Raw genomic sequence first — 26,872 nt, 5'->3', positions numbered from 1 at the left:
GGTAACTGATGCAACTTCCAAGTAACTCGGGCTTGCAGCTTTCTTGGCCTGGTTCTATTTTGTTAGCCACTTGCTTATTGCAGTTAACTCACTGGTACTTACTATGCCCGTTATTATGTCAGTATCATTGTGGGGGAGGGGGGGAGGCGGAATCCAGTTTTTAACACCAAATAATTAAGGATGTTAAACTAAGGAAACTAACAACTGCAGTAAATGATTACTTTTGCTAAACCTTTGAAGTTACTTGCTAAAGTGGGGGAATGAATGTGGAATAACTTCACAATGATTAAACTAAATTCAAATGGTTTGTATCTGAAAGGTGACCGACAAGAGTCTACTGGGCGGTATGATCTAACCAAAGTTTTACACACTTCAGTTAAGGCTGCTTGCTGTTTGCATAACACCATTGTATGCAGATGTACACTTTGCAGTAAACAATTGCTTTTGCCTTTCACTCTTTTGAAAAATCTGAATGTGAAATACTAAATACTGCAACTGCTTTTAAATGAGAATCACTGCATTGTCTTACACAGGGAAAGCAATTAAGCTCTCAAACTTGAATTATAAATTCAGAATGTAAGTTTGGAAGTGGTAAAAAAAGAAAAAGAAAATGAAAATAGTGTTTTGGGAAAATAGTGATTATGTCTGCAGTACAAACTTCAGTTTAGTTGAGGGATGTCAGCTCTACCTTTAAATGAGGTTCTGCAAACACTCTAGCCCCAGAACTCTGCATGGGCTAATTCCCCCTGCCTCTTAGGTGGAAAAGAATGGAGAAAAATGGTCAGGTAGAATCTTCCTGGGAAGCAGGGTAATTTAGCCACCATGGAGCTTCGTGGTATCAGGGCTAAATAGCTGCTAGCATTTAAACTTAAACTAACCTCAGGTTTTTCTGAACCATCCTGCTGCAGTTTGCAGTGTAGACATACTCACTGAAGATTTCAGCTCTGTTTGCTTGTCTTATGAAAGCTTGTGCTTTTGTGCTTCTTTTTGTCTTAGTATTCTTGTTTCCGATTGTTTTCTGCATTTCTTATATATTAAAATATCTCAGAAATCTAGCTAAAGGAATAAAAAATCTGGACAAAGACATGGCTTTAACCACATGAACTCCCCTTATTTTAAATAGAGAGAGGGATATGTTTAATGAAATGAAAGAACTTAATACGTCTTCCATCCAAATTTTTATGTAGAATTTTCTATACTTCACTAGCACCACAAGCCTGGCCACACTGTGCTTCTGGTTGCTTGATCTTTGGAACTTGGAAGCATATCACTATTTTCACAGTATTTACAAAAATATTACAAACATAACTGGCACTGTTTGTTATTAACACTAATCTGTTGATCTAGGAAAGAAGAGCTCTAGAAAGAAGGATATCTGAAATGGAAGAAGAACTCAAAGTAAGTACAGTACATTATTTATGACTCGTTTTAAAACACTGTCTTAAGTTACAAATAATATGTAGTATGGAAGTTTTACTGTTGTGTGTAATCTCATCAGAGAATAGATATGCACATGTAAGCTTCCAAAACACTCATTATCTCTTCTGCAGTAGTTCTGAGGTGAACATTAACCAGAGGTGAAGCATTTTAATGAAAGTAGCTGAAATTTATAAGTTTATTGTAATGGTCACGAAGACAAGTCAAGGGCTTTTTAGACTGGGCAACTTGTGAATTTAAACCAAGAAAATAATATTAAAAGTCCTTTGTAGATTGAGACTGTAATGTATATGTTTCTGTGCTTTTATTAAATGAGAAGCATCAGGAGCAGTGGTGACGCTTAGCGGGTGCAGGTGCACCCCCTGACTGGCTGCTCTTGCCACTTAGATGATGGAGGGGGGCAGACAGGAGCACCAGTAACCTCCCCTGTGAGTGCCAGCCAGGGAGCAGCACTCCCAGAAGTGGTCACAGTGATCAGCCGCCTTGGACGCCCCCCCCACCCTCGGTGAGATTAGCTGTGGAGGGAGGCATGTGCCCCCCCCGGCTAAGGTAGCACCAGTTGCCCATGATCACAAGTACGTACTGTGTAGTCCTAAAAGTTGAAAGTCACTGTTGTGTTGGTGTCGACTTTATACCTCTTGATCTGGACATATGAATTAAAGCCATTACACCATAACTTTTTCAGTTGTACCAAACAAGACACTTTATTTGAAAACCAAGTAAAAGCAAACATGAAAATTTTAATTTCTACCTTTCTGTTGATGAGGAGATAGTGAATAGATTGTTTTATTTTCCAAATGCTGACATGAATGTAGTGCGTGAAATAGTGATTGCCACTTTGTTATAGTTTTTTGTTAAAGTATTCCAGTGTATGTACTGAATCCAGAAGTATGATAGCTTTGTAGTTGTTTTCCAGGACTTTTGTTCTTTTTAGCAATTGTGGTATAGTTTTTGCACTCCAGGGATTACTGACAATATTACTCAAACACAATTTGTCTTCTATCTTTAGCTATTCGTGAGAGCTGACTACAGATGCATTTTAAGTAGGGGTGACTGATAAAGACTTTCTTAGCCAATATCGATAGCTTGTTATTAACCAACCATATCGACTGATGCCAGTCCGATAACCAATTTACATTTTAAAGTACTGTCATAAATAAGTCTTTTTTTGGGCATGCTCCGGCAGCATTTTCCGTCACATATTTAAGCATCTCGGTGCTTAAAAATGGTGGTGGGGGTGCTTGAACTAAAGCTTGTCAAATGATCTTTAGTTCAAGTGCTGCTGCCACCATTTTTAAGCATGGGGACACTTTTAAGTGGAGCAGAGTCAAGCAGGACAAGGGCAGATGCAGGCTGCTTGCTCTGGGGTCTGGGCTCTGCTCTGCTGTCCTTCCCTCAGGAGCACTGTGCTAGCTGTGCACCCCCTGCCCACCCAACAGCAGGGGACACAACTCGCTGCCCCACTGCTGCCATATGGACAGGGGGCGTGCAGCTGGCACGGGGCTCCCAAGGGAAAGGCAGCAGAGCAGAGAGCCCTAAGCCCACAGTAAGCATATGCCCTCCCCCAAGGGTTGCTCACAGTGGTGGGGAGCTGCTGCCTCCCCATATTGGACAAGCTGCCCTTGGCTCCATCCCACTCCCCGCCTCAGACCTGGATCCCATGCACTGCCCTGGCTGGGCAGGAACCCCAGCCCCTGTCCCCAACCTTTCCTCACCATGGGGACCTTAATCTGCCTTCCCCCTCCCCCACTTCCCCTCTTAGACTTACTTATAGGGAGCAGCTCTCCTTACTGCCCGGATGGGTAGGGGTGCACCAATAGACACTTTTGGGGCTGATACCAATAGCCATATTTAAGGAGGCATATTGGCCAGTACCAATATGATTTCTAAAACAGCTGCCTCCAGCTGGTAAGCCCAGTGTGCTAGAAGGGGAGGGGCATGGGAACGGATATGGGCGGGGTAGATCAACACCCCCCATGGTGAGGGAGGGGGCAGGTGCTGCCCAGGTGGGGCAGGAAGGAGGCCAGAGCCATGGCTCATGGTGGGGTGGGGCAGCTCCTGCTGCTGCTTGCACCCTGTGAGACCATGGGGGGGGTGTACCCCAGATCTGCACGGGGCGGGGCGAGCTGCAGCAAGGACCATGCACGGATCTTCTTGGCAGGGCTAGACTCGGACTGGTTGCTGGCAGCACTGAGAGGATGTTTCATCCACCCCAGCTTTCACTGCTGCTCTGCTCCCAGCACCGCCGATGCCAGCCACCTGGAGCAGCCCCGGTTCAATGCCCTGCCTCCACCCACACACTGGGAAGAGCTGGGGCTGCACCGGGCTGCTGGTAGCTCTGGCAGTGGAGCAGCAGTGAAATTTGAGGTAGATTCAGCATGCCACCAGCGCCCACTCCGAGCCCAGCCCTGCACAGCTGTGGCTGCAGCCCACCCCACCCTGCATAGATCTGGGGGGCACAGGTCCCGCATGCCCTCCCGAGGTGCAAGCAGGTGCAAGAGCCATCACCCCCCACCATGAGCCAGAGCTCTGGCCCCCCCTCCCTGCATAGGCAGCACCTGCCCCTGTCCCCTTCCTCACTGTGGGGGGCATTGATCTGCACCCCCCTTCCCTCCCACCACACTGGATTTATCAGCTGGAGGCAGCTTTCAATGCTGCAGGCTATGCTCCTTGCTGCCTGAGTGCTGCGCTGCTGCTGCATGCAGCATGGGCATTTATTGGCCAAATTATTGGCCCCATTGGGCCAATATCTGATACAGCCAGTTTTCTTTCTTTTGGTACCAATCCAATATTGGACCAATGTATCAGTGCACCTCTAGTTCTGGGCCATATGCATGCATGCAGCCGCGCACATGCATGTGGGCCCCCTGCGTCCCACTCTTGGCAGCCCCCAGCAGGACCCTTTGCGCTAGAATTCTGCCTACCTGCAAGGGGAAATCCACCATTTTCCAGGGGAACCCAGGCATCCAAGGGCCCTGGCCCTGCAGGAGAGAAAACACCCAAGCGTCCAGAGGCCTGGTCAGCAGGCATAATTATTGGTAAACATTACTGGCTAAAAGGGCCAAAAAAAGGCCGAAAGCTAATGTCACTTCCTTTTTTTTTAGTGCTGATTTGATAGGCAACCCATATTTTGGTGCAGCTCTAATTTTAAGTTGTGCACATGGACAAAATTAACCAGGTCAACGACTGATAAAACTTAAGTTATATCCAGGAAATAGAGGGAATACAGTGAATTAGAAATATCTTGTATTCCACAAATTGAGTGACACCAGGCAATTGATGCCCAATATTCATTACTCAAGAAACTTTCTTGAATTCATTTTGAGCTCCCTCTGCTGTTCCATAATAACATTAACTTCCAAAGACAACTTCTAAATACATGCACTGAGTTTTTGGTGATACAGTAGGCAACAAGCAGAGAAATAAACAAGACAGCCATGTTGTTCTAGTTAGGTTAGAGACAGAGCCCAGGAAGTTTGCCATAACCAAGGACACAATATTTGATGCTTCTGAGAGTTTGTTTTAATAGTGGGGTTCACAGAAAGCTAGAAGAATTTCAGCACTAGAAAAATTTCTCATCTAGTAATGAGGAACTTTAGAGCAGGGAATATCGGGATGTGTGGCAGACTTGCTAGAGTCATAACAGAGCAGAGAATACAAATAGGTACTGCCACTTTTTAAATGCTTTTTTTCAGCAGCATATGAATGTTTTGAATTATAAGATTAACCTTTCATCCAGTTGTTTGCTGTAAAGTCATGTAAAAGTATATGTTAAGCACATGATTATTTACAGACTTCTGAATAGATTTAGTCTGTAATTAGAATGCTAAGTAAAGAATTCCAGGAATAACTCTCATTGTTAATGCATCCTGAACTCTTTTGCAAAGCTGTGACTAATTTCTGCCTGTTCTTAAATTACGTTTCAAGAATGTGCCACTTGTTTGATGCTTTCCTTTCACAGCTAGTTATCTGCTTTAAACTTACTGTTTCTCAATATAAGTTTTCTTTCAGTTCTTCTCATCTATGGTTCTTTTTAAACATACTGTACTTGCTTTGGTCTTGTTTTCACTCCTGTCTTTTTGCAATTCCTGCAGAATCTACATCAAGTAAAGCAAATTCAGTCTTTGAGACATGTAAATGAGCGGCTGGTGGCTGAGAATAGGGCCTTGACCAGAGTGGTTACCAAGCTCTCAGGGTCCTGTAGGCAACTGCATTCTGTGGACTTGTAATTTCTTCTTCCTTCATTTCTCTTCCTTTGTGTAGCCAGGCAGGTGTTGAACTTTAGCTAGTGCTTTGGCCGTATATTATTAATGCCTGTGTGCTGGAGACTCACTTTTTGCTTGACTACAGAAGTGTGGCTTATGCATGGTACCCAGCATTCCAGATCCTATTATATACATATTGATGTGATTTGATATCGCTTACTAGTAAAGTCACTTGTCATTTTGTATTCAACAGTAAAGCAGGGGACAGCTCCAGAAGTATCTTTGACTTAAAGATTGTTTCGATATGGTATTCATGCCTCATGGAAAGATGTAATGTCATGAGTTGTATGGCTGTGTGCATAGTTACTTTTTATTAAAACTCAGCAACATTCTGAGCTCAGACTATTTGAGCTAGCACCAGGAGAGCTTTTAAGATGCTCCCCTTTGCTTTGATCTTTTGCAGGGTTGAAAATACTTTGGAAATCCAAAAGCCAGTCTATTATACTTAATAGTTAGGATAAACAGGATAAAATTCAACAAGGGGATGGGAGAAGCAAATGCACAAACACAAAAGGGGAAAAGACTGGCTAGACTGTAGTACTGCTGAAAAGGATCTGAGGGATATTGTGGATCACAAACTGAGCCGACCACATAAAATTATTGCAGAAAAATAATAGTTTACTGGAATATATTAACACGAATGTTCTATGAAAGTTGTGGGAAGTAATTCTTCCTTTCTGCTGGGTACCTGTGAGGCCTCCCCTGGAGGACTGTGCCCAATTTTGGGAAACCATGAAAGATGTTGATAAATTGGAGTGAGTCTAGGGGAGAACATCAAAAATTATTTGAGGTCTTCTAGAAAACATAATATGAAAGGCTAGAATTGGGATTATATTGTTGGAGCAAGGGAAGACAGAAGGTATTTAATAGGTTTTTATAAAGAAGAAGGGCGATTTATAAATGGACAAAAAAGTTGTAATGGTCTTACATTGCAACAAAGATTATTTGGATAGTAGGAAAAACTTCCTAAATGTTGGTAGTTAGTACTGTAGCAGATTATCTGGAGTGATTGTGTGGAATCCCTGTAATTAGACATTTTTAAGAACAGATTAGATAAGCATTTGTCTAGGATGGTTTGGACGGGGATGAATCCCACTTTTAGCAGGATGTTGGACTAGATCTCTTGAGGTCCCTTTTATCTCTGTTTTTGAGGTGTCTCCCTCTCCTTCACTGTCTCTGTCTTCCTCTCTCCATTCAGTATAGTTAACTGAAACTAATCAAAACTGTACTAGTCAGGATCATGGTACTGGTTCCAGTACTGTGGACTTACAATCATTATTTACATCAATGGTTTCTTTTCTTTTACAGTTGGGTATGTTAGTTTTGGTTAGCAACAAAAATAGCTTCTTCCCCTCTCCCCTCCCTCAGGACTGTTCAAATACTTTGGTTATTTCAGCTTGGGGTCAGTCATGCTAATATCCTTGAAAATCAGTTTCTTAGAGTTGTTTAGAAGGTGGTAGTTACCATACCATAGCTCAGGAAACAGGACTACTCCATGTTTGAGAAACATAGAACAAAAAGGCTATAAAACCAGAAGAGATGTCCTGAGTCATTAGGTCCAGTCTTCTACTGGCATAGTTAACCATGTCCAGTAGCCCCTTTAAGTAACTGATCAAGCTCCATGTTAAAACTAATTAAGTTTTTTGGCTTTTGTATTCCTAGCTGCTCCAGAACTTCACTGCTGTGAGGGTTAGAAACCATCTAATTTCCAGCCTAAGCTTTTCCACAGTGTTGTTCATATTTATTTTTGGTTTTCACTTCATGAAATCTGTTTCTGTGCAACTATTTTTTACTACCTTTTAGAGAGAATAAAATTTGGCATTTTTGTAGTCCAGACCTTTCAGTCCACTGGCCTATACCCTTTTGGTAGAAAAAGGTTGAAAGTTCATGCCTTTAGATCTGGGTCAAATGGAAATAAATAAACATTTAAAATAGGTGGTAAGTTGCACTCCAAACACTCCTCTTTCTCAAGAGAGAGGTGCATAGCTCTACTTCTGCTTACAAAGTCAGGCCCTAGATGATCCAGTGAGGTGGTTGAGAAAGGAAGCTGGAGATATTCATGAGTGTAACCTGTTTGCAATCTTACTTTAAGCAATATTGTTCCATGGACAAGAATTGTGAAATCCTAAACCACACACACACACACACACACACACGTTAATTTTGTAAAGTTATTTGGGTGTGGCTACTAAAGTGTGCTTAATGACCACTTAATGGTACTTTGTATTAATTAAAACTATGCAGAATTACCAATTAGCCTAACATAAACTAGTGCATGTGTGGCCTTGCTTATTGAATGGGCTGATGGCAGAAAAATAAAAGGGAGAAGTACTGTATTATATATTGTGTATACAACATGTACAGTCATGGGTTAACTAGAGGCTCATCTACACTAGAGAATGCTGACAGGTGCATCATAGTTTAATGTGCTGGTTTGCTACCAGAATGTGTCAGATCAGACCTATGACTTAGACGAGCCTCGTTACATGACATTAACTAAAGATCTGCCCATTTAAACCAAAAGTGCATGTGGACATGCTGCAAGATGTCTGACGGTAAGGAGGCTTGTGTTGTGCCAGGAAAGTTTTGGATGAGTCTCAGTTGGTGCAGTTTGATCCAGGTTGGCTTTAGTTATAAGTGTGGAGCATAAATGTTTCAATCTGTCGTTCCAGAGTAGTCCCCTAAAACAACATTCCAACAACACAGAGGAGGGGTGCTCAAGCCACAAAGCCATCTCATCTGGCTTACGGGGCTCCCCACAGGTCAGGAAATTTGGCAGTGGACTGTTGCTATGGCCACCTTCTCCTCTGCCAAATTCCCAAACCCCAAGCCCTTCTTGCCCAGTTGGAGTCACTCTACACCCTGAGGAGCTGGGCTGGGCCATGATCTCTTTCCTGGCATGGTTGGGGTGGACCCACACCCCCTTTTTCCCCTTGCAGGCCAGGCTGGGACCAGGTCATGACCCACCCCCCCCACAGGGTCAGGCTCAGGCCAAGCTGCCCCCCACTTTCCTCTAGCAAATTTTTTCTCATTTGGTTGGGACTTCTCCAGAAAAACTGTTAAAGCTTCTGCATGCATTTATTCTTTTTAATGACTGTTCCTGGACAATGAGTTGACACAGGACAGTGGAGATGCTAGAGGCTCATCTTCCACGCCCACAGTTTGTGCAGAAGACAAACTATGTAGCACTTGTGAGGATGCATACTCAGGCTAATGTCTTACTCCTTTTTAATGGTGTGTAATGTCTGCCTCTTGATGGTTTTCTAATGCAGTCTGACATACCAATCTGCAACAAATAGGGCAACAAATTGATTTGACGATTAGCTCCATAAATAAAACAAGAAAAACAAAAAAAACCCTCCTTACCTCTGAGCCTGACCAGCCAAAGCGCACTGCAGTTCCTCATCAGAATTTCTTTCCATTGACCCAGAACAAATTGAACAGTAAAAAGGGAGGAAGGTGGTTTCTGGCTATTGCATCCATTGTATTGATGGTACTGCAGTATGCATCCACCCAGGGAAAAGGCAGAGATAGTGAAACAAAATAAATACATGCATTTCAGTGTCCACAACAAATAAAGCAAGGAGGCCTACAGTTCTTATTCCTTCACTACACAGTCAAGATACAGGGGCACTGTGGAAATAATTAGCTCAGTAGTGTTTTGTAATATACCTTGGTGAGGCCAAATTATAGTTGCAGAGCAGACTTTGGCATTCTGGTATCTCTTCCCTTTTGAGTGCTTGGTGCTACAACCTTAATAATGTCGTTTTAATATAGCTGGGCTTGTGGCAGGGAGGGAGGATATGGAATCACATGGGTTTAGCCATCACTTTTCAAATCCTTTAGATCCTTAGAGCTGCAGGCGCTAGTGGTGTATTCTATATATATAGCAAAAAACCCACCCTTTTGCCCCTTGGCTGTCCCATTCCCCTCTGATCCTGCATGACTCCCACCTCATTCCACCCTAGCTCCACACCTCTCTGTGCCTATCAGATTTTTACCCCAGCTAGCTTCTGCTCCGTAACCCCTTATTCCCTGTAACAAACAAACTTAATTCTGGAATTTTCCTAACCTTTGACTGCTTGATTTTGGAGCCTTATAAAAGTTGTAACATGTATTGGAGCACAGTGGACCATGCTTAGGTGAACTAAATAATCCTGAAATCTTGTAAACTGCTAGTATAGATGGGCCTCTTGGATTTTGAACTGCTTTTCAATTCATTCTGTGTAAATTGGTTGAGTACTTTTGGCTACTGCAAACATTTGCAATGTTATATTTTCCACAAAAGCACCTAGAGTAGGCTGAGACCACTTGTGGCCAGCCCTAGCCAAAGAAAACTTCCGTTTCATAGCCTGACTGTATCATGCCAGAAAGTAGCTTTCTTGTTGAAAGAAACTGACTAATCTGTGTGAGTAAGGGTTTTATTTCTCATGATAGCTGTTTGACTCTGTTGCTTTGCTTTGTGTTGTAACATCAAATAACTATTGTGTTTCAATTTTTTTGCTAGATGCTACCAGACTTGAAGGCAGACAACCAGAGGCTAAAAGATGAAAATGGGGCCTTGATCAGAGTTATAAGCAAACTTTCCAAATAAAAGGTTTACTACAGCAGCAGATTATGGTATTGCACATAACTAGTAACTCCAGTGGACCATAGCACGGCAGTCACTGGAAGCCTGGGAAGATTCCTTGGAGACTGTCATTTTCAGATATCCTGCCAAACGCCCTCTTACCTGTGTGTGTGTTGGGGTTTTTTTTGTTTTGGTTTTTTTAATCAAGACCATTGTTTCTGTTAAAATGCAGCTGCTGAGAAGATAAAATGACTGAGAAATCTTGTTTACAGCCACAGCATATAAGGAAAGTGTTCAAGGCCAGATACGCCTCAGATATTTAACCAGTAAGCCTTAGTTGTACATAAACACTTTTGCATCAACAAAAGCTTTCAGCTCTCACAGAAGACAGTTACTCAATAATGTTTTTGTTGTGCCACAGTTCTCAAGTTTTTCTATACTCAATTTTTTCTTTGCATCTAAGTTTGGATTTGCTTCCCCCCTGCCCCTTCTAATTATTCATGTACTAGATTTTCCTGTACAGTGTTTTTTTTCCACAGCTTTACCATTTGCAGAGACCACACCCCTTTAAAATATGTTGTGTAGCTAACTAGAGCTGTGTTGTCCAGCCACCTGGCACAGAGATGTTTGGTGGAACATTTGCTTTCACTGTTTGTGCAATATGCATTTATTTCCTATACAAGATGCTTTAAAGTCAGTTGAACCTAGAGTTATTTTAAGAGTCCAGTTTTCTGCCTTTATTGGTCACTTTTTTTAAAGAAAAAGTTTGTAGTGAAAGATGTTAGATCCTGTAATCTTCACATTCATTTTAGCAGGTACTGAGTGATGCTGTATATATAAATGTGTACTGTTTTGATTTTTTTTTTTTTCAGACCACCACGTGGCATGCTTGAATATATTTCCCTATTGCAAATGTCTGTTAATGCAAATTAGGCTACTCCAGAATACTGTGTTTAACAAAGTTCATTAATTTTTATGGTATAAAGACTTTAGACATTGTACATTGTATGGAGCCCTATCTTTGCAAAAGGTTTAAACTATATAAAATACTTTTATTACCTTTTCCTCCCATTTTTTCATTTGATAGTGTTCACCATGATAAAAGTTGCATAAATATAACTGCTTCACTACATTTCACATACCTGTATTTATCTGAGTGCTGTCCAAAACTGTTGTGCTAGCCAAAGTAATGTTACTAAATCATTTGAAAAAACCTAACCCATTACACTCACATTAATGTTTATATGCACTGTTATTGCCATGTGAAAAGGCATCTGATTTGATACCACCATCATGTCAGACCATTTTATACATTTCAGTGGCCTTTAAAAATACGTAAGTGAAGATAGCTTTTGTTAGAAACAAACAGCTTTTATATTTTCACTAAACCATTCAAGAATGACATCTTATTGGCACATAGTCTATTGCCTAAAACCACTGAACAGTTCAGCCATTAAAAGAAATTGTACATTGTAAAGCTTGTAGTAGCTAATGTATTATTGACTATATTGTATACTATATTAAATGTGAATTTGTACCCCTTCATTTAAAAAAGGTCATTGTGTTCTACTGCCTACTTTTTGGGGAGGGGTGTTTAGTTTTATTGGGGGTGGGAGGGCGTGTTTTGGTAAAGAGGACATGTCCTCTTTCTGTTGATTGGTTTTTTGAAGATGTAAGGTTATGCTCTTACTACCAAGCTCAGGATTCTTGATTTTAAAAAGGTACAAGGATAGTTTGAGATATCTTGTTATAATTGATTTGTATGAGAGGTGGGTCTGAATATAGGGAACCTTCCATTGTCTTATGCTAACATTAAACAGAGAATTGACCAGTTTGAATGGCTGCAATGTGTTTGAATTCTGTTACAAGACAGATGGGCATATTTTGGATTATATTTGGTAAAGTTGGGTGCCTGTGAATGACTAAATACGTGTTTCTAATATTTTAGTGTTTTATATTTAGGTTATTTATTCTTTATATCTAAAAACCGAATGGCTACTGTGCTACATTGATTTTATTGGTAGTACTGAGCAGACCTTGTATCTGCATGAAACTAGTTGCAAAACCCACTATTTTGGAAAAAAAATGTATTTTGACATATACAAATAAAATGAATACAAACTATTTTAAATGTGTGAAGTTTTACTGAAAAGACATTTAGACCTTGTTATGAGTTTGGTATTTAAATCCTTCAGTGGGCATTTTTTTCAGTCATTGCTTTACTTGGATGCAAAGTTCAAGTGCTTTTCAAAGATTGTAATCCAGTTGTGATTATTTGCACATTGATGTACATGCACATCTGTAAAGGCAACAGTAAAAATGCCATATTTATGCAATCTGTAACAACTTGGACAAATGTTTATATATTTTACATAAACCTGTCTGTATGCAGAACCTAACTGAGAACCATTTTTTTAATGTGGTATGTAAGAGTGAAAATGAAACACTGAATCTAGAGCACCTGCTTAATCTGCTTGATTATTTTGTAGCATTAGTTGGCCTCCCCCAGAAATGTTTTGGTCAATTAAATTCTATCAACCATAAATTCCTTAGACAAAATATATCCCTAAAAATACAGGAACTAATAACAAAATTCTGTATTAAGAATCTGTTTCATTATTTGGGGATGATGGGAATACGAGCACAGCCTAAACTTTAAAAAATGGGCGATGCACAGAAGATAGTCATTTGAGACTGTGTAATTTTAGGTGGATTTATTCCAGAATGGAGAAGGATCTTTTGTGGCAGAATTAACATCACTCGTGAGTGCAGTGCTTGAAAGTTATAGTAGCACCATATGATCTCCAACAATTAATCTGGCCATAATGCACAAGAATGAGAGAATGAAAGCCATGTGAGGTCCCCCACTGAATAAGCAACAAAGCATAGGAGGGGATATCTGCTCCTGTAAGAGATGCCAAGGGTGTCGTCTTGGGTTGTCCAGATGCTGATTGTTGCCTAAAGAACTAGGAGTTGGAACTTGAGTCTGTATCCATGTACTTTCACGACACAACCTTCTGTCTTTCCCAATTCCTCCCACACCCACCCACCATTGAGCCCTTCGCCATCTCCCTCCTAACCCCCCGCCCCCCACCCAAAAAGAAAAGACTTGGTGAGATTTATTTTTTCAGTTATGTACCATTCACTAACTTTTGTGCACTGCTGCTTCCTGTTCTTTTCTCTGCACAAATCAAACTTAAGTAACACCTGTTGTTTAGTCATTGAGTGCTTCTCTACATTTGAATTGGCTCATTTGGGATAATATTATGTAAAAATCAGCTTTGAGTTCTTGTAAGCATAACAAACCAGTTCTATGGCAGTCCCAAACCGGTCTTCATCTTGCTTGTCGCCTGCTTATCATCATCTTCTTTTGGCATCATTTTTTTAAAAAAAAGATGGGAAAAACAGTTTTGTATTAAAACTAAATTAAATGAGAAAGTAAGCCTGTATTTGTTTGGCTTGTAAATTGGAAAATGGCATATTTTGAGGTTTTTTGGTGGGGCACTTCTGCAAGCAGAACACTTGTTTCGGGACATATGGGGCTGGTGGAAGATGTAGTATAATAGACAACCATTGATTGTTCTGGATCATGGTATATGTGTTACAGGTCACTAGGACTTTTGACACACACCTAGGCAGGAGTTTGGAGGAATAGAGGCGGCCCAGACTTTCCATCCCCTCTTTAGGCAACTGAGACAGGATCCAAAGGCTAGACTGAGTCCAAATGTTCAGTGCCTTGATGGCTGTAGTTATGTACATGTCCAGCAATCAAACCCAGGTCTCCCATGTGGCAGAGAAGGATTCTACCACTGAGCCACAACAGCAGGTTACAGTGTAAGATGTCAGGAAGAGCTAATTTCATGGCATCCTCCTCTGTTTCCCTTGAACTTTCAACAGATCATTTTTATTAAATGCAAGGTATGATAGGAAGTTTCCATTCAATCGAAAAGATGCGACCTGAAGAAATAATACCAACACAGTTGGCATAACTGTCTAGGGAAATCTCCCTTGTGAGAAAAACACAAATGGCAGCACAGAACTGAGCCACAACACCTTTCACCAGGTGAGGGAGCTGAATTTGTTTGCTAGTTCTGTTGCTGGGAAGAGGGATGAGGGTGGAAAGAGTGGCAAACCTAGAATGAGAGCTACTTGCAGGTCATCAGGTTACCTCAAGTCTTCTGGGTAGAGAGAAGTAATTGCATGCATTTTGACCTACTCTACCATGTTGATTCATACTTGAGTAAACCCTTGCTCAGAGGAAAGCATGAGATTCTGTCTTTTGAATGAATTGGGGAGGTTGATTAAAAAGTTCAGATGTCTACACATGTGCTCTAGGGTGCAGGGAGTGCTTTAGTTAAAGCACTCCCACTGCCATTTTGAAACGGGGGTGCTGAATGCACATGATGGTGAGGCTGCTGGAGCGTTCGCATTGGGACACTCCAGCAGACTGGATTAATTGAGTCTGCTGTGATGCATTCTAATTAGAACGCATCAGAGCAGGCATCCCACATGTGTACAGGCACCCTGTTGTCCAATATCTAGTTGAATTGGATTTAATCATTTCCCCCCTCCCTTTCTCCACAACCTTTTTTTTTCTTCCTTGTAATTATGGCTGGGCAGGAGGGTAGAATCCACAAATACTAAAGTCATCCTGTAAAGATTAAAGGCAATAGTGAACTTTGACCTACCGGCCAGTTGCACCACTTTCAGTTTTGCAAGTAGATTAAACATTTTTTTATTTCAGTTTGCTTTCCTCTGAAGTAAACAAGTAGGAAAGGCAGATTTTCTCTCTTCTCCCCTCCCCCTCCACCCCATAATGCAAACATGAATTTCACTGTTGAACTGGATACAGTTAGCAAGTTGCTGTATAATCAAGAAAGTAGTATTGAGTCCTGTATACTATCTGTTGCTGTACATGATAGTTTTAAGCACATAACTCCAAAAGGCATTTGCGGATCTTTTCTTTACATCTGTTCATATGAAATGCACAAACTGCCTCCACAACCAACCTAGCTTATGTCTTCGTGTGTTGAAGACGTCTTTGGTTCTTGAGGTCTAAATTGCATGTACCGAAAAATTCTAGAGAATCTTCTTGTATGAGGAGAAAAAAACCCTGCAGAATAATAATCACAGTACAATTTTAAAATTTTTTAAAATTTTGTTTTATTCTATGAGAATCTCATTTTCTTGCGTATTTAGAATTGCTTCTCCAGAAAGTTGGGCTTTACTTTTGAATAATAGGTCTCCATATGGGAATATGTAGCCTTTAGATTCTGGGGTTTGGGGAAACCACATTTACCCATTTTATCAAGTTTTTTTGTCACAGCAAAAAAATCTCTTTATTCATGCACAGTTCTAAGCTCTAGCTGGCTATTCACTTCGGGCCTCAGGCCAAGTCACTGATAGCAGGGAAGAGTGTTATTAAGCAGGTGTCCATTCTGCATTCATCTTGTTTACAGGAGCAGCATTGGTATGTGATAGTGAAAAGCTGCAAAAGAATCCTGTTTCAATTAGACTCTGTTCTGCTTCTTCATCAATTTAGACCAAGAATGCGTAGCAGCTCCAAAGGGGACTGCAGTTTTTTTCACACAAAATGGGATTAAAAAATCCTAATGAATTTCTTACCTAATAAGGGAGGGGGGAAGGGAGAGCTGCTGCTACTGCTGCTGCCACACCAATTAAGTCATCTGCTATTCTTGTGTCAGCACCTCCCCATTCTGCTGCCACTACTGATTAGATAGGGCAAGTATGTATTCTTCAGAAAAAAGAGGAACTGTTTGAGGTTTTTTTAAGTGTCACCTGTTGGATGTCTAATGTTTCTATTCTGACTGGATAATTATAGCAGGGACAAAAGCCTCACATTCCAACTCTAATTATTTCAACCCTTCTTATTTGTGTCTTACCTCCTCTCTTGAGAGTTTACTGAAGCTTATCAGGAACAAGCAACGCAGCACAATACATCTCTCAAAGCATTTGCTGCCCTGTTCTAAATGCCAGCAACCCCAGGGCCACACCAAATTGCTTTGTTTCTGGAGTAAATTCAACATACTGGAGGAATAGGGGCAATAAACTGTTGAGGAGGCAGAGGAAAAGCAGTTTTTCTCAGGTATGCTATTTATTGCATCCCACCTATTCCACTATACAGAGCCCTTTCACCCTTTCACACCTTCACCATGTTGTTGAAAGCAAGTTTTCTCTATTTCTCATTTGATCTGTAGTATACCAGAACCAGGTCTCTTACATCACAAGCACATGTCCTAGCAGTTCAGTTCAGTGGCAACATGTAGTGGGTGCACAGGGGTGCACGTGCACCCCCTGAGAGTGCCAGTGGCCCATCTGACCAGCCACGCTCACCGCAGTGATCAATTGGTGAGATTGGCCACGGGGGATCCCCTGCATCCACCCTGTCATTGACTGATTGCTGGGGGGGACATGTGCACTCATGGTTCAGTTTATTGGCTAAACTGAGCATGCCTACTCTGCAGAAAGCCCATAAGTTTTGATTTGTCTCCGTGCAAAGCAGGAAATGTTGATTTCAGAAGTGCACTGGGACAGACTTTAATTGAAGTTGTTCTTTTTCAACTCTGTGGTGCTTATTTGGTAATCTTATTTTGTATAGTTAAACTACATTTTATTTTGTTGTTTAATTAGCCAAAACACCCATTCTTCCCTAAAACCAGGAAAATTTTGTGCTTACCTCCATTTTACTTAAATTAGAAATATGAGTGTGCCAATCTAGTTTGCTAAAATGCATAGCACAAACAACCTTTATAATCCAAACACTGGCATAGGCAGGTTATGCCAGTCTACCTGTAGGCTTTGTTTTTCTCTTACCCAACCTGTCTCAGGGCCTTGTTACATACTGCAATTTGAGCTGCTCAAGTGTTGATCAGTGTTAGTGCTAGCTTGAGTTTGGAGCAGTCGCACCTCAAAGCCAAAAACCTTTCACTGTCCCCACCTGCACAGCTGTGACTTGCCACTAGAGAGGCTGGTGAGCCAGGATAGGCTTCTATCCCTGCTCTAAAAGTATGGGTGTTGGAGAGGTGAGTTGAGTGGGGAGAGAGAGAGATGGAACAGGAACTTGAAGCTGAAAGATGGCGAATTAATGGGATGGCTGTGGGTAATGGGAGGTGGAAAGGGAAATGGGTATGGTGGGATGGAGGTAAAATGAATCAAGTCAGCCACTGAAGCAGAAAATAAAAAGTAAAAGAGTTTTAAAAAAAAAGTGAATAAAAGGTCTCGTGTTTTAAAAGATTGGAATTAGGCCATGGGAAATGTTGGGTTGTGCTTCCCTGGGTGGCTGGGAGCTGGGAGCAGTGAGGAAAGGTGCTTTTGTGGGGAGCTGCTGCCCTTGCCCCAGGAAGGAAGCTCCAGCTCATGGGGACCCAATCTGGCCCCCTACCTTGTTTTCCCCACCCCACTCCCAGACCCATCTGTGCCCTGCGACCTGGTTAGCTGGCATGTGCTCTGCAGGTGGTTTGCATGGGGTCGCACCCCTGGGAGTGACGAGGGTAGTTGTCTTGGTGCCAGAAGTGCCCCCTGGGCAGTAGAGTTCAAGAGATGAAAAATGAGTCCACAGAACAGGAGGGTGGAGCAGGGGATGCTACATCCTGGGATACTGAAGGACTGCAACTTGGGTGACTTATCTGTGGGGAGTCACCACATGTCCATGGAACACAACCTGGGTAACACGGGTCAGAGATAAATCTGCTCTGGAGTGGCATAATTTTAAGCTGCCTAAAGTATGCTTAAAATTAGTTTCATGTGTTAATGTGTAGACAATCCAGGGGTTAAGAACTCTAGGAGATGCCTAAAATTAAAATTAATGTGTAACAAAACCCTCAAAGTTGAGCAAACAATGGGACACTGCTTCTCACCCTAATGTTCAGCAAGCTTGGGACAAGAGAGTTTGAGTGCAAGGAGGCCCAGAGAATGCTTTTATGAGCTGCCTTAAATTTTTAAGTGCCATGTCAACTATAGATGTGGAAAAATGTTGTGATGAGAAAGGGAGGATTCTGGACTGACAGGTTCCAGCTATATATAAAAAATGCCCCCTTCAGTTCTATATAGAAACCAAGAGCCAGATAAATGTACTTCTGCAGCCTAAGCCCGAAATGGAAAAGCATGGATGATGCCTGTAACGATAACTATGGAGAAAGGGTGCTATAGTGTTCTGGCCAGAATAAGACTAGAGAAGGATTTTTAAAAAAATGAAAGGCAGTACAGATGAAAGCAGTTTTACATGCCCAAACATAATCTGCCAATGTATTACACAGAGTTTCATCTAGTAAAAATACTGCAGCATAAAAGCATATTTTCCAACTCTCTTTGAAAACTGGATCTCTAATGGCTAAGGAATATATGCTTTGAGCATACCTCTGCCTCCTGTGGCACTGACTTCATAATTAGGTGTCCACAGAGTCTTCCCACTTCCTTGATATCCGAGTATTTGTGATTGTGCATGTCCAGGGCCAACAGGAATGAATTTCAATAGAACAGAGTTCATTAATGGGTTCCTTCTTGGCTGTCAAGTGCAACCTTCAAATTAAACATGGAGCTCTTTGGCAGCTGTTTGACTTTCTCACTTAGAAGAACTATTTGGAAAGTAAAACTTTTTCTTTTTTGTCAACCATATGAAATTGGGAAAGGGGCAGAATCTAGTCCAAAATCATCGAAATGTCTCCTCCCTTCCTACCCCCATTGTCCTAGAAATAGAACCCCATGCGGTTTAAAAAAAAAAAAAAGCTGATGAGGGACCAATTTTTGCACATTGGAATAAGGTTTAGCCAACTGCAAACCTTGCTTCCAAGCCATTAGTTCCTTTCTCCACTATGTACAGCAGAGGTGGGCAAAATGCGGCCTGCGGGCCAAATGCAACCTGCCAGGCCATTCTATCCGGTCTGCAGGACCCCTAAAAAATTTAGAAAATTAATATGCATCTGCCCCGGCTGCCTGTCATGTGGCCCTTGATAGCTTGCCAAAACTCAGTAAGCGGCCCTCCACCCAAAATAATTGCCCGCCCCTGATGCACAGTGATTGCACAGGAGGAAGGAGGGAGCCCAGCCCTGATCTAGCCATGTAGGTGGGGGGCGGGTGTGGCTCAGGTCCAGTCTGCCACATGAGGCTTGGGAATTTGGCAGTGGGGAGGGGTAGCAGTATTAGCTGCCACTGTTCCTCCATCACCAAATATCCCTGTCTGTGGGGAGAAGCCCCATGGGCCAGAGGTTGAGCGCCCCTGGAACAAATCAATTTAACATTGAACTCTTAACACGATTAGAAAATCAGCCTGGCCCAATGCAAATATTTTCTAATGATTAGTAATCGCAAATAGCAGCTCATTACTTAAATATGGCCAGAAACACTTGTCTGGGGAAAAAAATACTTTCCCAGCTTTTTTCCCTACAAAAAAACCCAAAAAAACCTGAAAAAAACAAGCTGGGAGCTGCCTATGATAACTACTGAACTAGAAAAAAATGTAACACAAGAGAGCAGAGGTATAACATCTGAATAATATGCCTGGAGACCGCTCTCATCCTTCCCCAAAAGGTAGCATGCAGAGCAGCAAGTATAGGAGGTTTGTGTCATGGAGTGCAAGGCATTCTGGGAAGGCACATGGGATCAGTCTGGGGTGCATACTGCACACAGCGCCTGCACTGCATTTCCACCAATCTTTTGTAGGTCACATTTGAACAGGATAAAAATAAGCCAGCAGCTGAGCACAGAGTTTGGGTGATGAGTATTCTAGCAGCACAGAGATAATTTTATTGTGTCTGTAACATTTAACGAGTCTAGTCAGCTCCCATAACAGGCCAAGGATCATAAACTCATCAAGTTCTAAACTCAAATAGTTCTCAAAACAATTAACAAAGGACTGTTGTGATCAAAGCAGTCTGCAGTAAAGGCAGGGGCTTGGTCTTAGAAAAAGAAAAACTGGAAGGAAGATTCCAGCTGAATGATGTGGATGCAGTGGGCCTCATTGGTCCTTTAACTGCCCTAGGGTTGAAGGAAGTCTTGGCATGGTTTTCTCTCATCCTCTGTCTGCAGTGCAGAAGTCAGCTGCCTTTGCCATACGATTGCCTGTTCTATAGGGGTCGGGGCTACAAACTGAGAAGGCTGAAGTAGGAATATGGAGGGGCTTCTCTACCTGCCAGGAGAGGTGGGAAAAAAGGCTGCAGGAGATAGGGTGGCAACTTGAGACTGTTCACCTGTCTTTGACCCCCTCTGCCTCTAGGAATTTCTCTTTGTGGACCTGCACCTATAAAATCTCTGTTATCTTATCTCAAAGCAAAGGGAGAGGCTCATGGGGCAGCTGTGTGTCGGGGATTCACAGCACTACAGCTTCAATAAAGCAGAAAAGAGGGAGGAGCACTCACTAAAACCTGATAGTTATTTCTCTCTCCTTGCTTATCCCCCTAAAGGAACTTACAGAGAATGAGTCTCTCAGATCTTCCTAGAAAAAGGAGAGTGTGGTCGTTACATCAATTGGCACAAATTCACGTAATGAATGGATTTAACTACCTTCTAAGTATTTCACCAGAAAGACCCAATTAAAGCCAATGAAAATGAAGTTGTCCAGATCCATTTACATTAAGTGCCTGGGATGGTGCCATAGGCATAGCAAATAGTTTAACCACACAGATTTGCACTCATTAATAAATATTGAAAGTAACAAATGTTGGAGGAGTGTAAACTAGCCCAACCCCTAAAACTGTAATTATGACTATAAATCAGTGTTTCTCATGGTGTGGTCACTAGAGAAGTGTGCCATCTTACGGTGTCAGCTCCTCCTGCCCCCTGTCCACTTTCTAGCTATTAAATTCCATTAAAGAAACTAGAACTATATTAAACTTTTTTCTCCTACTGCTGTTTCATGTAAGGGGAAGTGTTCACAAGACAATTTCTATTAAGATGTTAACTGCATTATGAAAAATGTAAATCCCCCTGGTGTTGATAGACCCGCTGTTCTCAAATTGTTACCACAAAAAATAGATATGATTTTTTCATATTATAATAAAAATTATAAGAGAAAGCTGTTTATGTGGATTGACTTGTAGGGTGAATGTTTAGTGCTATTATATCACTTTACTGAGTCATATAAAAAGCTGGGACTCATTTTTGAGTGTCTTCCAAGGTGAAATGTCAACATGCATATGTAAGCTATTGCTTATGAATCATAAAGTGAGCCAGCAGATGGCACCAGAAAGCTTTTCCAGTCCTGCCCAGAGTTTATCAGTGCCTGGTAGGATGAGCCACCACCCTTCTGAATGAACTGATCTAGAAACTAATGCAAGTCTACAAAATCTGGTTGGTATTTGTCTGGGAAGGCAGTGTGGTTTTCTATAGCTTTTTTTGGCAAAAGTATATAGTAATGGCTCAAAAATAATTGCTCAGAGAAATTCTGACTTTGAATGTTAAACATATTCTGATAGAGCAGAAGTGCTGTTTTCAACTGAGCAGAAATCTAAAGTTAATTTATACACAAAGGAAGCAGAGACAGGCAGACTGATGGTAGTGTATTTTACTAAATGCTCACTAAAGGGTGCTATATGGCAGCAGTTCTCAACCTTTGGTATCTTATGTACCCCCTGCCGATTGATGCAGCAGAAGCAAAACCGGGAGTCCCAATGTGGCACTTCTGGTTTTGCTGCCATAAGCCAAGTTCCACTTTTTTCACCGCAGCCTGGGGCACAGCAGCCTGTGTGGGACCTGTCTCCTTATTCCCTGGCACACTGATGCCAGGGAGGGAAAACCCCGCCACACCGGACACAGCGGGAGGGGCAGCGGCCAGAACTTCTGGTCCAAGCAGGCAAAAACCAAAATGCAGCACCCGCGTACCTGCTGCCTGTGTCTCGCATACCACGGGTTGAAAAACACTGCTATATGGCACAGGAGATTAGTAACAGGAAAGTTTTAGACTTCTGGGCTGCCAGCTGAAATTCAACGAAGTGCTCAGCATACAGAAATCAAGCATGCTCACCTACTTTGTAGCATGTTGGGATCAGTGTGCTAGCCTCTGTATCCCACAGCCCTAGAAGTTTCCTGCGTATCTCTTCCTGTTCTACTACCGAGTCTCCCTGCAAACTCCCTTACCCCAGGGGCTCTTTGTGCCCTTTCATGCCTGCCTTCCTCCCATTCCCCATCATGGCAGAGGCTTTTTATGCTTCCCCTTATACAATTCTCCCCCATATCCCTTTCCCCCATTCTCCTCCCGCCAAGCTAGAGGACCTGTGTGCATCCTTATGCCATTTTCATCCCAGTATATTTCATTTGTTTCTTTTCTTCTCTGTGGGAGGTAAGCCATTCACTGTATCATCCCACAGTCAACAGGGTTCTGCTCACTGATGCCTAGAATGGTCCCTACGGTTTTGGAATGTATCAGATGTGGTATTCAAATGTTATCATGTTACAAGCATAGAGAGAAACACCACTGAGTAGAAAAGCTCACTTTGCTCAGGCAACAAGCTGCTGCAATGTTCCTGTCATACCACCACCAACCTTTTGATCACATAAAACTTGTCTGCCCCCTCTTTTCCTCCTGAGCTATTTGTCTTCCCACCAACTCCTCTCTGCCCCTCTGTCCTTTCATAGTCGTCTCAGCTCCTTCTTGGCCATCTGTCTCCCAGCTCTGCCTACGTTGCTGCCTCAGCTTTTGCAGCTATCTTCTGTCTATAAAGTTTCCCTGCACTTAATTCCCTTCCTTCATTTCTCTATTCCTGTAGCTTAGTGGACTGGGAGTGATTCAGAGGTGGGTGGGAAGGGGGGAAGCCAGCTGACATCACTGTTTTTCGCTGTGGTGGTACAGAAAAAGCACCCATCATAGCTTTCACTGTAGCGGCATAAGGAGAGTGCCTGCAGCCAGTCCTTCTCCATGTGGTAGCAGGAGAAAAGCGACTGCTGCCAAGCCCCCCTTGTCAGCAAATTTGCAGGAAAGCCCCACATCCATGGGCTGAATCCAATGGCTCCCTGCTCCCTACAGCAAGGGTTAGGTTGCTAACCCTTGCTGTAGCCTTTCCTTTCCTGCTGTGTTTCTACTGGTCTTCCATCTCCTGTTTCAAGCGCACCAGCCAAAGATCTCTTCCCTAGTGCAGTTGTTCTGTATCTGCTGCCTTCCTACTCCCCTTTCTAGCTTCTCTATCAGGTTGTTCCCCTGCTAAAATGGATTCACAGCCACTCCCCTTGATTAATCCTGCCGCCCCTTTCTTATTTCTCCTTTGTTGGCCCTTGCCTTTTTTTTCCCATCACTCTTATTACTAGCCTTACACTCCTCATTTATTCCTAGTTACCCATGTGCTTCCCTTCCTTTTTGTAATACACAACAAATTATCAAACTAATTTGGGATATTTTGATTTTTGTTCCCAAAATACCGCTATAGTGCGGTACAGAAAAAAACTCAAAAATCTCTAAAGCATCTGCGGATCTATGAAAAGCATATTAATAGCATCACACTAGATTCTGCATGTGGTATCTGCTGCATTTCTACCAGGGCCAAGTTGCTAGCTTACATTTCTTTGAGGGGATATGTCAACCTTAACATGTCTCTTGGGACATGGCCATGTTATATTTGGCAATGCATTCTGTATGGCTGCACAGAGCGCTACAGGCGGGCTGAGGCTGCACACAGTCCTGGTGTAGTCAATGCACTTCTTGGGTATAGCAACATCCCAACATCCTACATACTATCTAATGTAGGATCAGGGCATATGCTGACTTACTGATACTACACTAGTCCTTTGGACCATCAAAATAGATTTATAGAGCTGTTGATGAGAGAGAATCTAAAGATTTCTGAATTTCTCTTAATTGGTACTAACAAGCCAGCAACTGACAGAGAGAGCCAGTAAAATGCTGCTGATTATTCAGGTCTAAGGAATCTTCATACTTTATATTTAGAGATATAAAGGGGCCAGAAGTTGAATGTCTTTTGGGTTCTATTTAACCAGTTGAAAACAGTGAGAACCTGGTTTTAATTTGTGTGTTAAATGTGGCTGGTAGAAACGTGAATGTTTTAGAGGACACTGTCTTTAAGAAGAGTGTCAGGCACTCCAGCTGTTGATAAAGGTGATGATAGCTAGCAATTTTGTATTCAGTTTTGTGGCACATACAAAGATTTTATGTTAAATACTAATGAAGGTCAGCGGAAGCTGCCACAAAATATGACAGCTGCAAGTGAAGGTGTAACAGACTATACATTGTAAAAAGTGTCATTATTTTTGTTCAGATAAAAACAGGTTATCTTGAATTTATGTTTTTATAATTCTACTTCTTTTTATGGGAATGATACTATTATTTTCCCACATACATTTTTTGGTTTACAGATTATATTACTTCCAACAAACTTATAAAGCCATACTTGTTTTGCCTACTGTCTGCAAGCATCACACACTTCAATTATTTTAAGGATGTGAAGCACCTACATGTTATGGTAAACAGTACTGTAGTAATATTGGTAACAGCAAAACAAACAAAAATATTAAATCTGATGGCAGTACAGGAGGACTTTTAATTACTTGCCATTACTCACTGGCAACACATTTACATTTATTCACTCTGGGACAGTTTATCAATCATGGGGTTCTGATTAAACTCCTTCAGCTTTCATGTTACAAAGCAATGACCTTTTCCATGTGTTTAAAGTTGTGTTTTTCCAGAATCTATACTTTCAGATAACATAATACTTTTTATGCATGTGCCAATTCATAAATTAAAGCTAATCCTTTTTCATTTTTCTTTTACCATGCCAGTACTGTACTTCTGCTACATTTAAATGCAAGCAACAAACCACAACTTAGAGGAAAAAATGGTTTTCTTCTTTCAGAAAGTTTCATGTTCTGTGTCTCTGAAGTTTGGGCTTTCTATTGCTTATCACTTCAGGGGAAAAGCTAATATGCATAACTTTTGAGGATGGAATATTTATAGCATCAATAAGGATTTTACAGTTATTTTGAGGTGGTCAATATTTGCTTTACAGAGTGAGAGGGATTAAATCATCAGTCAGGAAATGTATAAATTCTAGCTCTGTCACTGACAAGTTTCAGCTGGGTCCAGAACCCAGTGGCTCATTTTATCTGTCCATAAAACACAGACCAGACAATGGTCATAATCTCACGAGGGTATTAAGGCCTAATTAATATGTATCTTTAAAGTGTTTTGAAATCTTTAAATAAAAAGTCATCTAGCTTTCCAAAATATTACTTACCAGTATTGTGCTATTTACTGGATTAAGCTTAAATTATTTTCTTGCATAAAAGCTAAGCAAATGGGTTTATCCAAAGAAACCCTTTTCACTTCTATAAAAGAAATGGAAGTGGTCTGCTTTCAGGGGCTAAAACTTTCAAAAGATACCTTATACGTTGCCTTACTTTGTAGAAGTGTATAATATTTGTTGTTCAGTAAAACTAGATTAATTTTATGATGTGCATATTTGCATATAATAGGAGTTAAATCAGCAAATAAATATAGCTACAACAACTAGTACTTAATATAACATGAAATTCTTGCAAAGAGGGATTTTGTCTTAAGGCAGGTACTACCACACTTAAGTTCAGAAGAGGGATTTAAAAAATAAATGAAGTTGATAACAACAAGCTGAATGGAAGAGTGAGGAAATTAAAATTCATAGAAAATCATCTTGGATGCTGCCTCAGCATAGCTTGCCTGTGTTGTAGCTGGTATACATAGCTCAGAACAAGGGCAAGCAAAATATCATGTTAAATGGTAGTTTGTTTGCGCTGTTCTTTTAAAAAATGAAACCTAGGTCAAGTGATAACAGAATTTGGCAGATAACATGTAAAATGGAGATTAAGAGGGAATCTGAAGAACAAGCAGCTACAAATGCATGGACAAATAAAAAATCTCTTTAAGTACTCGAGAAGCAGGAAAGATGCTTCAGAGAGAGAAGGTGTGATTATCTATCTAGAACAGTGACTCACCCAAAGACAGATTTCAAATTGGAATCCATGGGCATGTCCCCATGAGCATGCGTGTATGGTTTGCAGAGCCTCAAAGCCATTTGAGGTGCTGCAAACTGCACATGGTGCATGTGCACTTGTGTACCGCACTGCTAATTAGCAGTGTGGTGGGGTTTTTACACCAGGACATCCTGGGTTAAAAAAACCCCCACTAAAAAAGCAGAGTGGTGCACTTGGCGGCAGCAGCATGCACCACCAGAAACTGGAGTATGGCCAGCCAGAGCCATGCTCTGGCTGCTGGCCAGGCTCTGAGCGGCTGGCTCATTGTTACTGGAGGCCCCCAGGAACCAGGTAAGGCTGCTGGGGCTGGCATTTATGCTGGGTCCTTTTGTCACATGCCAGACTGTGCATGCACAGACATACCCAGGGCAAATAGCAGCAGCACAAATACAAGATGGTGACAGGAGGCGCCAAAGCTGGGAGCTGCCCAGGTCTGTCCCTGGCTCAAAGCCGATCTCCTTCCTGCGGGGTAGGGTAGCCATCACAGAGGACATTCCGGTTTTCTGCTACTCTGTCTTCTGATGATAGCAAACCCGACATCTTGATGTCCCCTCTATTTCTCATAGAGGACATAAAGGCATCGGGTTTTGTATTAATAGAGGACAGCCAGACTGTCCCCTATGATGGCCGC

The 26,872-nt window shown here is 41.8% G+C and overlaps 1 protein-coding gene across 4 annotated transcripts in view; it reads left to right on the top strand.

Moving 5' to 3' along the window:
• PPP1R12A (protein phosphatase 1 regulatory subunit 12A) overlaps positions 1–12,396 on the top strand; it is a 194,812-nt gene extending 182,416 nt beyond the window's left edge. For 2 of the 4 annotated variants that reach the window (XM_090042597.1, XM_090042594.1), the window contains 3 exons: positions 1,348–1,398; positions 5,532–5,662; positions 10,210–12,396. In XM_090042597.1, the coding sequence (XP_089898723.1) occupies positions 1,348–1,398; positions 5,532–5,662; positions 10,210–10,225 (198 nt within the window). In that variant the 3' untranslated portion in view covers positions 10,226–12,396. Of the gene's footprint in view, positions 1–1,347; positions 1,399–5,531; positions 5,705–10,209 lie in introns of all 4 variants that reach the window. The other 2 variants (XM_090042595.1, XM_090042596.1) reach the window with 2 other exon arrangements.
• Positions 12,397–26,872: the final 14,476 nt, after the last annotated feature.

Source organism: Crocodylus siamensis, chromosome 4, assembly GCF_052110815.1.
Source record: "Crocodylus siamensis isolate JL-2025a chromosome 4, ASM5211081v1, whole genome shotgun sequence".
NCBI lineage: Eukaryota > Metazoa > Chordata > Crocodylia > Crocodylidae > Crocodylus > Crocodylus siamensis.
This window is presented reverse-complemented; position numbering and strand designations above follow the sequence as displayed.